Source organism: Phoenix dactylifera, chromosome 5 (genome assembly GCF_051530095.1).
Source record: "Phoenix dactylifera cultivar Ajwa chromosome 5, Ajwa_hap1_PhDact_Kaust_v1.1, whole genome shotgun sequence".
Taxonomy (NCBI): domain Eukaryota; kingdom Viridiplantae; phylum Streptophyta; class Magnoliopsida; order Arecales; family Arecaceae; genus Phoenix; species Phoenix dactylifera.
Genome location: NC_143194.1, coordinates 3,216,457 through 3,228,925, shown reverse-complemented (window position 1 = coordinate 3,228,925; position 12,469 = coordinate 3,216,457). Strand labels below are relative to the sequence as shown.

The following is a 12,469-nucleotide window of genomic DNA, read 5'->3' as shown; positions in this document are numbered from 1 at the left end:
TTCAATTAGTCCAAGATTGGTCCATTCCATATTCAATTGATTAATTGCATTCTCAATTAAGATCTAATTACATTCAATCGTACCAATTGACCCATTTCCTCCTATTTTAAACCCCAATAGATCTATTTTAATCCAATGCCACCTATCCCAGTTCATCTCAAAATCAACTCACTCCCTCTTCTACCTAAATTTATCTACAATCTATCAACTGCAGGCTCAATTAAGCAGAATTCCCGTTAATTCCAACAATTTACCTAGATGGCTAACTTGAGTTCACCCTATCTAGCTTGATTCACTAATGGATCTAACTCTTTAAATTACCTATTAATTACATTTCCCCTCTATCTCCATGGAAAAGTCCAATTTGATCAATTTTAATAAATGCAAGTTAATTGTACTCAATTACATTCATTTTGACTGTAAATTCAATTATTTTTGAAACTAGGTCAAACAAGCTCTAATAGCGCTTCACATTGATACTTCTAACCATCAATTCTAGAAAATAGCATCGGATCCCTTGAATCAAGCTATAATCCATGGCTCTCACCTTAAGCTAATTCTAGGATGTCACTTTGTATCATGTCAATCCTTCTCCAATTCAAAAGAATTCAAACTCTACTATTGATTCCAACCCTTCCATTTATAAATACCCCATTGGAGGATAGAATTGAAGGCCTATTGATCCCTTCTCTCAATTAGATCTATTGTTCTTTAAACATCTTATTGTGAACTATCAACTTGAGCTTAAGTTGTCCTCAACTTCAGCTCTCTCCTTTTCCTCCCGTTATTCTTCTATCACATGTCTCTTAGATCTAGATTTCCTAAATCCAAGGAGTAATCAAAATCTGGGATCCAAGAAGGCTTAGATCGTAGATAAGTCCAATCTAGGAGAGATACCTTGAGTCTCCTCTAATGAGGAGCAAGCAAACTGGATCATGTCGATCTACCATTAAAGAATCTACCTTTTTTCCTTGCTTCTCATATTTTATTTATTTTAATCTTGTATGACTCAAGCAATAGCATGCAACTAACTTGATATGAATGAAATTTTTTTCTCTTTGATAGTGGAATTGTTTGTATCTCTCTTTTTATATTTATTTTTAGCTTAACTCTTACATCATAGTCTCTAAGTGGAATTGTTTGTAGGTCTCTACTTTTTTACTTTTAGGGTATCTAAGTGGATAACTAGGGTTCAAGACCTCTTGTCTAATCCTTTAGAAAGTCCTTGCATCATTCAGGCCCTAATTATAGCATTCTATGGCATGCTCGGGAGGCTAGATTTTTGATTTCTAGACCCCTAGTCACCATGAGCTTGCTTGGTAGGCGAATGATATGCCTAGAGCTCAAGGGGGTGCCTCAATTTTAAACCATCCATAATAATACTTTCAAGCCTTTTCGAAGGCTCCAATTTCATTATTCATCCTTATTTGATTTTTTGACTTTTTCTTGACACTTCAAATCTATACCAAGTGCTATTGTGGCCCTCTTATTAGAGGTTCACAATTACAATGTATATATTTGTACTAGTGAGTCTACCCTTACAAATCTAAAAAGTGTTAGATTTTTTGGTTAAATTAATGATTAAAAGTTTTCATAATTAAAATATATATGTTATATATATATATATATATATATGTATGTATGTTAAAAAGGGAGTATGGCTTGAATGGTTGGTGCGTCCGAGGCCGAGGTCGAACCACAGGTGCGATGAGCCAAGAGGTGCGTAGGCCATGCCTCGCATCCAAGGCATGAGGAGCCACGTCGCTTCCTCGTTAGCACCTCTTTGCAACCGACCTCGCATCTGTTGACCCTACTCCCAGTGTTTTTTCAAACTTTATTACCAGTTTTGACCATTGGATCGGTTTTTGGTCGCGTATGTCCCGAAGAAGTCTATAAATAGACCTCTTCGGATTAGACAGAATATACAATCGAAAGCAAAGAACTTCTATTCTCCCTTTCTGCTATTTTTTTTTCAATCAACGGGCTTGCTGCATACTGATTCTGGGTTCGAAGGCTTCTTTGATCCGTGCAAATCATTGAAGCAGAAGGAACAGTGAGAGAGGCTGTTGTATCTCAGGAGTAGAACGCCATCCAAGCCTAGTGCACTGTAAGGCGGCGAAATTTACTTCAAGAAAAGTGACCAACATACCACGCCTCAGCATCTCGGGTTCCATTTTTCCACTTTCTCTATTTATTTTCTCTAAGCCTATTTCTGCCTATTATTTGTTGAAGTAGAGTATTTTAGATTAAAAATTTTCTAGGACAGTTTATTCCCAACAAAAAGGTCATGATTTTCTAAAAATAGTCATGACTACCGTAAATAATCTTGAAATGCTAAAATTCTCCTAGAGTTAAATCTTGAGTTTTACATCAACTTTATTTTCAATCATTTTGTCTAATTCTTCTTGGATTATGAGCTACCTACAGTCAAAGTTTATCCAAAAATAAATCTTCTACTTTGATCGGCCTGTTTTCAGTCCCAAACATTATTATGCCCCAACACATTGCATGCGAAAAGCCTTTTACATGTGATTATATCATTGTAGTACTCATTGAGAGCTTTATTTTAGTGTCTGGAATGCCAAAAACAGGTATCATTTGAGACAGTATGGCTTTGAAAGTTGTGCTTTATGATTGAGTGCTAGATATGATGGATCTTGCTCTAAACTTGTCTACACCTATCTAGAGTGGCCAAAGTATATATCCACAGTAGGTTTGGTGATCCTGCTGAATCAAAAATAAACAGTAGGTAGTAATGGTGGATCTCTTCACAGTTACAGTTGAATGAAAGAGGGAGATGTTGGCAACAACACTATTGGTAATGAGGATGCAAATAATGTGGCTAAAGCAAATTATGGGGGAAGGCAACATGGGCAGTCATGATGTTGTGACTAGTGTAGATCTCTAGCAAATGAGATAAAGATTGGTCAAGAAAATGATGAGAAGAAGATGATGTGAAAGAGTGTGCAAATCGCAACAAGGATGGGGAGAATGGGGTGCCATGGAAGTCAAGGAGGATGGTGGTTGTGGGGATGAGGGACAACAACCATGCATACAATGTGGGATCGGGATGAAGGTTTTTGCAGGAGGAAGAGATGAGATTGGAAAAGAGAAAGGAAAAGGTCAGATAGTAATATAGCTCCAAAATCGCTAGGAAAAGGAAATTCATGGTCATAATCTAGCAGGGCTTCACTAAAGTACCTAAGTCCATGCAAACTTACAAATACGTGCGGGTATACTTTATTCTTTTTTGATGACCAACAAATTCACAGGCATGGAAATTATTAGTATTTTTCTTCTTAACCAACAAAATTATGAATAATATACTCAAAACAATATATAAATCTAGGAGGATTGTAAGACTTACCATGGATTAGCTAAGCCAATTTGAGCATGTCTAGATAGGATTTGAAAGCAAAATCTATCACATGTAGGGCTTACTGATACAAAAAAATTTACTCAGGCATAACTTTCACATTAAATATTAATGTTTAGTAATTTTCCTTTGTCTTTTGAATTGTATATCTTGGTGAAAACTTGTTGGTTTTAGTAAACAATGACTCGGCATATCTCTGAAGCTATGAAAAACTTAGTAATGAGACAATGTGCAAAGTTGGAGGAGTTTAGAATAGGAATCTGACTCCAATTAGTAGACATACCTTATAAGCAAAGGCTTTGTGCCATAGTTTTGCATCTTAGTTTTTTGGATAAAATACATAGAGCAAAGACTTTGCCAAAGATTGGTTTTTAGTACAACTAAAAGCATTCATCTTCTACTAAAAAAATATTTTTTTGAAACTTGCTAAATAGAAACACTAGTAGGAAAAATCATAACTAGTTTTTGCTAGATTGACTAGCATGGATATCTTGATGAGTCATTTATAGTTAGAAGATTCAAATGAATACATGAGTTGCTCCAAGGACACCAAAGTACCAATATTTTATAAGGTTTGTTTTCTGGGTGTAAAATATCATGAAAAAGTTTGTCAGCTTTTTTGTGGGCCAATTTACCCATATTCTCGTGCCATCGTCACAAAAATGAGATTGTTAAATTAGTTTCCCACAAGTAATATTTACCCATGAAATGGGTGGAAACACTTACCCATGTGGAGATGGATAATTTAGTTTTCCATCAGCCACATAAAGTGGTTCTATTTTTTTTTTACAAAATACCTCTCTTTATGTTGATATACTAATAAATCCTAACCTTTCACTTACTTACTTCATCTATAATGAATCCCAATCTAGGCAGCACCACTGCAATCTCCTGCCAATTTTCAGCCAAAAGATTGACCGATTCCAATGTGTCTTTCGTATTTCTCAATTAAAATCTCCTCTTTCTTTCAGTTGATAAGTTTTACATTTTTTTCTTACCAATGATTATGTGTGATTCTTTCTTATTATTCCTTAGTGGAAATTAGATACTTTTATTCTTTGGTTTAACATGTCTTATTATTTTTTCCTTACATCATGCCTCTGTACAATCTAGTCCTTTCAATTTTGTATGAGCTGAAAGCCAAGTTTGGTATGAAGAAATTGGCCTTCAATCACAAAGAGGCAGTATATGATAATTGTGCAAATTAGGCCCAAAAGCATAAAAGGTATTATGGAAAAGATAGATAAATCTTAGCAGCTTATATAGAAAGTTGTAATGCAAAAGGACATTTGTAGCAGGGCCTCTTTCCAATGCATAAAAAAATATGGATAAACTATTTTTTCATCTAAGTATTATCTGGACAACACCTATCTAGAAAAATGCAGATTTTTTGAAAATATGGATAACTCCTTACCAACTCACAAACTAAATCAATTTGAAGGTCCATTATCCAGGCTTTACATGGTATTTTGTCTTTAGAATTGAATATTTGTTATTAACAGGCCTTTAAAGCATAAGGTTATCTGCATGAACATGATTTGTTTTTAGGGCTTGTGGAGTTAAAAGCAGAAGGCCAACCTTCACAATCCCGAAATCATTTGTCAAAATTTAATTTTCATAAAATATTCCTCTACAAGAAGTAATATAGTCGACATAATTGGAGTAATATAGTGCATAAATATCTCTAGCAATTATATTTCTCTCTGCTCTTATCATTCTTGTCCACAATTATGTATCAGATAGAGAGAGCAAAGAGAAATATAATTCATCAATTAATAAGCTGCGGTATTGATAATAAAATTAGTAATAAAGAGATAATATTGGCAATGAAAGGAGTATTTTTTTTTTGTTGGTAATTCAATAGTATTGAGCTGTAAGAATAGAAGAATAAAAAAACAGGAGACAGATCATGTGCTTTGTTTTTGAACTTGAACGGAACTTCGTCACTTTGCGTTACGCAATTTAAGCCATCCAATTCTTATTTAAAGATTTTGCCAACTCGAGTCGTTAACTAGTACTTGAATAAAGATACGTGTTATATCTACTCAAACATTACGTGTGCTAAGAATTTGGAAACACATCAACCACACGCTACCGACCCTGCACCGACCTCACGAAACCGACTCCTGGGCGCAGCCGCGCAAGCGTCCAAGAATGCGAAGCCACATTTATCGGATGTTTAAACCGCCACAACTCCCACGAAGCTGGGTAGTTCTAAATACACCCCCCCTATTGCTCAGGACACCCCCCAAAAATTAAAAAAAAAATTAAATACTCTCTACACCCCCCCCATTTGCTAAGGACACCCCTAAAAAATTAAAAATTTCTAAATTACCCCCACCCTCCCCACCCCCCACCTCCTCCTCCGCCCCGCCTCTGCCTCCTCCTCCTCCCCCCTCCTCATCCTCCTCCTCCCCCTCCCCCTCTTCCCGCCCACCTCTGCCTCCCCCTCATCCCTCTCCCCTCCTCCTCCGCCCCGCCTTTGCCTCCTCCTCCTCCCCCCTCCTCATCCTCCTCCTCCCCCTCCCCCTCTTCCCGCCCACCTCTGCCTCCCCCTCATCCCTCTCCCCTCCTCCTCCGCCTATTCACCCTCCTCCTCCTCCTCCCTCCTCCCTCCTCCTACTCCTCCACCCCTCTACTTCCGCCCCCCATCCCCATCCCCTCTTACTCTGCATCCCCCTCTGCCTTCTCCCCCTTCTTTGCCTCCTATTCCACCCCCTATTCCTCCCTGCTCCCATTCCTCCTCCTCCTCCTACCCCTCCTCCCCCTTCTCCTCCACCTCCCCCTCCTCCTCCTCCTCCTCCACCTCCCCCTCCTCCAACTACCCCTCCTACCCCTCCCCCCTCCGCCGCCTCCTCCCCACCCTCCTACCCCTCCTCCCTTTCCCTCCGCCGAACAGAAGGATTCTGTTCGGTTGAGGGTTGCCGAACAGAAGCCTTCTGTTCGGCACTGGATCGCCGAACAGAAGCCTTCTGTTCGGCACCGTTCAGCCGAACAGAAGCATTTTGTTCGGCGATCCAGTGCCGAACGGAGCACGAAACGGAGGAGGAGGAAGGGGAGTGTACTGAGAAAATTTCAAGGGCAATATGGTAATTACACTAAAGGTTAGTTTGGGTATTTTATTTTTAATTTTTGGGGGGTGTCCTGAGCAATTAGGGGGGTGTATTTAGAACTACCCCACGAAGCTTCCCCGGGCCAGATTTTATCACCAAAATGCCCATACAGAAAGACCGGTATTACGGATTCGTACATCTAATCAGGGATTGACTTCCCGTCGGGCTCGATGCGGTGGGCCCCACATCGCCATCGGTATCTGCCTTCTGATGAGATCAGTTACGGGCGGACGCATTCATCGGACGGTGGAAATCGGATTCTAGACTGTGTGCGGTTGGATCTGACGCACGCTGGATTGCAGCGTGTAATTGGTTTCCCACGAGACCGCGACATGGCCTCATGGACGCGCGTACGGCTGCAAGCGAGAACGACCCTGACGTACATACGTTTTTTAAAAAAAAAACAAACACAATTGGCCCAACCTCGAGCCACCGAGGCGGTCGCCTAAAACTCCAGACTCCAATTTACAAAAAAAACCTACTATAGAGAAAACCTCAAAGATAAAATATAAAGAAAAGATGTCTTTCTTAATAAATTCTTCTTAGGTCGGCTCAGAAAAGACATGAAAGATAAAATGAAATGAAAAAATGTTCTTTTAAAGGAGTTCGCTTTAGGCTCTAGATGCATTGATCTTCTTCTAAAAACAGGCATACATATCCAATAAAACTATAAAACAATAAATCTTGAAGTAGGCTGGCAACTCTTTTTTTTGGTCAAAAATAGGAGGAGAGGGGGAGGGGCAGAACTCTCCAACTTGTGGAAAACCCCACTGGGCCATCCATGTATGAGTACATCATTTCAGTGCCATCTCAATACTGATGAAAAGAAAGTATATCTATATATAGCCATCCAGGCATATGGTATGCGATCTTCTGATTTAATCGACGTCTGTGTGTTTCGAACTCGGACAACTTGGGTGGAGTCCAAGCTCTCTTACCACCAGGCTACCACCCTAGTGGCCTCTTTTCTTTTCAATTCATAGCTTATTTTAAATAATAAGCCACATAAAAAGTCATCCAATCTACGATTTCATTAACCTCAATAGATATATGCATGAATGACAACTTCGTCATTCATCATAGACTAAATATCTCGAACCGGACCGAGCTGAAATTAAATCCCGAACGTACACGGATGCTTCAATTTTCATGCGCGGTGGGTTGCATGGAGCACGAATTCCAAAGGTCCACTTGTGATATCTTGGGCACGTATCGGAAGAACCTACTTGTGAAATGGCGATTAATTTAACTCGGGAACAGTTTCCTTCCTATTCCACGTCAACGGGACCGTCCGATCGGAATCCGGACCGACCCGAGTTCCAAGGGCCAAAGGCGCGGCGAATATTTGAAAGAACGGGCGAGACTAAAAGCGTCATTAAGTAGTAAAATGTCCAAAACTGTCGAGCTGCAATTACAACAGTGATGGTACACCGAACCCAAAATAGTTATTTACCGTACCATTAAGTAGTAAAATGTCCAAACTATCCTTCTCTCCATTTTATCTCCTGTGGCCCTTTTGAGATGGTGCTTTTTTCGAGCCAACGGGAAAAGTTCGAACAAGTTTTTTCCGCCGGTTATCGCCTGCTCGCACCACATCCGCACAGGAAACGAGCTCGAAACGACTCAGAAACGGAACCGAGAGAAACCAACGTCTATTATAACGGCTGCTGCTCATCTATTAGATCTAGTTTATTCACCTTTCATAACTTTTTAATTAGAACAAAATTATTCTAGATATAGATCTTTAAAGTTTTAAAATTATCTCTATTGACTAGATGAATTTATCAAAGAAAGTTTGCTCCTTAGCCACGGGCTGACTATTTAAAGCTTGACATGTGGCCGATTCAAAAGTTTATGAACAATTCTCTGTATTTTAAACATTTTCAATAGCTCGCAACAATTCAGCTATGATTGATATTTTCTATTAAATATGATATCCGAGTAAATCTCGTGATCGAAAAGTACGTGCCAAACACGATTTGTTGCCTTATCAACTAACATATAATCGCAAGCCAAATGTGATACCTTTTGTTGTCTCAAGTCAAAGTTAGTGTCGTCTGAAGCCGTTTCTTTGTCATTCCTTTATCTTTCTTCCGTCCTCCAACGACGACTCATGGTGTTTGATGTCGGAAACACTACTGATTGAGCGCAACGACCATTATAACATCGCCGTGGAGCATGTGCAGTGATCCCTTTTGATTTCACTAATTTTGGATAGCAGACATGCTGATATCTTCAGCAACCCTCACCAACTTGGTACGGTTTCAGCGGTAACAATAATCAATGAAAATTCTGAAATGTATGGACACTATTTGACTTTTTCGCAATCTATCAAATTAAAATCTAGATTTGAATTTTTAATATCCCTATTAATTATTTATTTTTTTCACTATCCATAAAATTAAAAATTTATATTTAAAAATTTATTATGAGTGTTAATTAAGAAATGATAAATGGATAGATAAAAATGGGAGTGCAACAGAACATTATAACCATAAATGATAGGGCAACAATACCATTATTATATATTACCATTATCTTTATTTATTTTTCTCCAAATAACATCAGAAAACGGCCGTTATAACGGCTGTTATAACAGCTATTGTAGCGGCCTTTATTCCGACGGCGGTGATTTGCTTCGCTTCGGAACAGAGGATTTTAGGGGAAACGGGAATCCCGCTTGGGAACACCGTCCCCAAGCGGGAAACACCGCCGTTTTTCGGTAGAATCGTCAAGAAGCGAAGGGTCGCCAAGAACCCGAAACAAAGAATATATAAAGATTATAGCTTATAAATATTTCGTCTCTCACCACTTTCCGCCATTTCGTCGATCCATTTCTTTTTCCCTTCTACTTGGCGGGAAAGGGTACAACCTTTGCCCATCTTCTCTCTCCCATCTCTGGCTAGGGTTTCCATGCTCCCATCTTCTCTCTGTGTTTCTCTCTCTAAGGGTTTCTAGGATTTTGAGGAGTTCTTCTGGGTGTCAGGGGGCCAAGATGAGCTTCCGGAAGGGCTCCAAGGTCTGGCTCCAGGACAAGGAATATGCCTGGGTGGAGGCCGAAGTGATCGGTGCCGGAGATAAGCTCCTGATGGTAGCCACAGCTCGGAGGGCGAAGGTACTCGATTCCGTCGAAGAATCTGCTTTCTTGGTCCCGAAGATAGTTCTTTTTCTTGGAATTTCTTTTTTCCTCATTTTCTTGATTTTTTTTGTTCAATTATTTGATAGCTACAATCTCTGCTACCCTTTTTATTTTAAATTTTTGGATGCTTGTTCATAGATTATGGTTGGTCCGGAGAAATTACTGCCTAGGGATCCGGATGAGGATCTTGGAGGGGTCGATGACATGACGAAGTTGACTTATCTCAACGAGCCTGGGGTTCTTTACAATCTTGCAAGAAGATACGCCCTCAATGAGATATATGTGCGCATTCTTGAACTTTCCCTCTCTTAGCATTGATGCATTTACCATTATTTTTTGTCTGGAGTGCACCTTAGACCATATTCTTAACGTCCCTTTTCAAAGAACTTATTTATTTGGTGAATTGTTTATTCTCTTGCACTAGTTTCTAAAGAGATCATGCTGGTAATCGTAGAAGTAGCCAGTGGTCATGTATGATATCCAAGTTATTATTGCATCTTGATACCTAAGCTGATTCCCTTCTTTGTCACAATGTATTTCAAACCATAGAAAAGTTGCAAATGCATCGCTTCCTAAATCTCTTCTTGTTCTTGGACCTTCTGCCACTCTCACTTTTTGCTAGATAGCCAAAATTTTCCCTGCATTTCAATGGAAAGAGCTTAAAACTTCCATGTATCTGTGCTTCTTTTCAGTTAGTTTGACTTGCTGGTTATGATTAATGGCGACATAATTGATCCCAGCTTTATTCTTTTTTCTGATAAAATGCTATTTAAGTCGAATCCTTTTAGGACCTAACTACCTAATTTTACCTTTGAAATAACCAGTCTCATACAAAACATGATTGACATGCAAGATGTCTATGCATGTTTAATTCAAAAGGAAATTAATAATATTAAACGGAAATTAATAATATTAATTATAATATTTATCAGAAATTAATAATATTAATTATAATATTTTTCAGAAATTAATAATATTATTTAGAATATTTACACATGTTTCACACTTCTGGTATGGAGGGGTAATCTCAAAAAAACTCATGGCTTAGGAGATCCCTGTTTAATCATCAGCCATGCTTTTTTCTCCATCAAAAAAGGGTTGGCTGTGGACGAGAATTATAAGCCAACAAGGATTCATAGAAGTATTTAGTAGTTTTTATGATAATTTGTCAAGTTGAAAACCAGTCCTTCAAGAATAGGTGCCATGATAATGGCTGAGACAATTAGAGGAGAGAAGTGCCTCCTGTGGAGCCCAACTGGCAGTTCAAACACTGAGATCTACTTTGTAGATTGCAGTTTAAGCTTCTGTAATTAGAAAGTAATCCTCTCAGATACATATAAACTTGTAAGTAATTTGGATGGACCGGGAAGATGGCTAGACTTGATATTGGGTATTGCTGTTATCTCTAAGGGACAAATAGCTCAAAAGCCTAGAAATAGCAGGCTCTCGTTGGAGATGTTTACTTGCTGCTTTCTATGGGTAGTTAGGGAAAAAAATCTAATGAATGGGGCAAGTGAATGGTTAGTTAGCTTTATTACAATTTTTATTGGGTTAGAGTTTCATGGAAAAAAAGGAAGACTTATTATGTTACTAAAGAGGACTGTTCTTGAGTTTTTCAGAAATTTGTGCTAGAAGAGGAAAGAAAGGGGCCCAGGGTTTACTATTGGAGTCTAAGGCACGTAGAGTTATAGGACTTGACTCAAGACTAAATCTAAGCCTAAAAAGGGAGGTCCTAAACAAATTTTTGGAAGGACTTTAGAGGACAACAAGGTATGATTATTATTGGATCAAGGGTTCAAGCCTTCAAGGTGTTTTTTTAACGGAAGGAGAAAGAGAAGGATGAAAAAAGATATGAGAAGAGAGGGTCAAACAAGATTGAACTTGAAACAAAATTTTAATGTAAGTACCAGACTACCAGGTGCGGTATTGGTTTTCTATGAGACCAGTACTTTGCCTGTCCATCTCGTACCAACACATGGAATGAGACTGTATACTGATTGCATATCGGGATGTCCTAAAAAATAATATTTCAATTTTTTAAAACCTTTCAGGTTTTTTTCCTATGCACAATAAGGATATTGGGTAATTCTGTTTTGTTTCTTTATTGTATTTTAATTATGCTTTTGGTAGGTGTGATATCGGAGTGTCATCGCAAGTTTGAGCTTAGGCTCGGGTCTCCCAAAATGTGCTGCCAGATTCCATTTATTTATTTTTTCAGACCCAAATTCAAGCTTGCTACAATTTTGTCTAACCCAAATTCCATGTATTTAATTTTTATTAATTTTCTGTTATGAAAATATTAATAACTTATAAAAAATAAAATATTATCAAACAAAAATTACCATGTTGTAGGCTGCTGTCCACCCTGCAGCATGCCTGAAATTCAAGCAAAACAGGAAAAAATTTGGCATGGATTCCCTTAATTTCCCCTTTTTGCCATTTTTTTGGCCATGGAAGGGGGGGAAGAAGGGCCTCACCCGATCTGATGGCCCTCTCTTCCATGCTGCTGGATTTTCCTCCTTGCTAAGACCTTTCTCCATGCTCATCCTTTTGCTTTCCCTCTCCCTCCTCTCTTTGTTTCCCCTCTCCTTCTAACAATTGGCAAAAAAGAGATGCAGAGCTTCTCATGGGATGCATAAAAGGGAGGACATGATGCGTTGCCCCTCCTATCTCCTTGCCCCTATGAATTCTTTAAAAAATTTTGTCTCCTCTGAATCACATTGCAAACTGGTCAAAGTGGCTTGATGTCGATTGGAGCCAAGCCATTTCGGTCAAGATGCATGATCCGTGCATTGTACTAGCTAAACCAATTTCTGTATTGGTTTATCCCAGTTGGTACCG

The 12,469-nt window shown here is 38.8% G+C and overlaps 1 protein-coding gene across 6 annotated transcripts in view; it reads left to right on the top strand.

Moving 5' to 3' along the window:
* Positions 1-9,236: 9,236 nt before the first annotated feature.
* Positions 9,237-12,469, top strand: part of LOC103704916 (protein OPAQUE1) — a 52,562-nt gene continuing 49,329 nt past the window's right edge. For 2 of the 6 annotated variants that reach the window (XR_015986866.1, XM_008788425.5), the window contains exons 1-3: positions 9,237-9,354; positions 9,476-9,604; positions 9,767-9,910. Coding sequence is in view for 3 of the 6 variants with exons in the window: in XM_008788425.5 (XP_008786647.3) it covers positions 9,485-9,604; positions 9,767-9,910 (264 nt within the window). In the remaining 3 variants the exon portion in view is untranslated. Of the gene's footprint in view, positions 9,605-9,766; positions 9,911-12,469 lie in introns of those variants that run through there. The other 4 variants (XR_603694.5, XM_026803784.3, XM_088721376.1 and 1 more) reach the window with 3 other exon arrangements.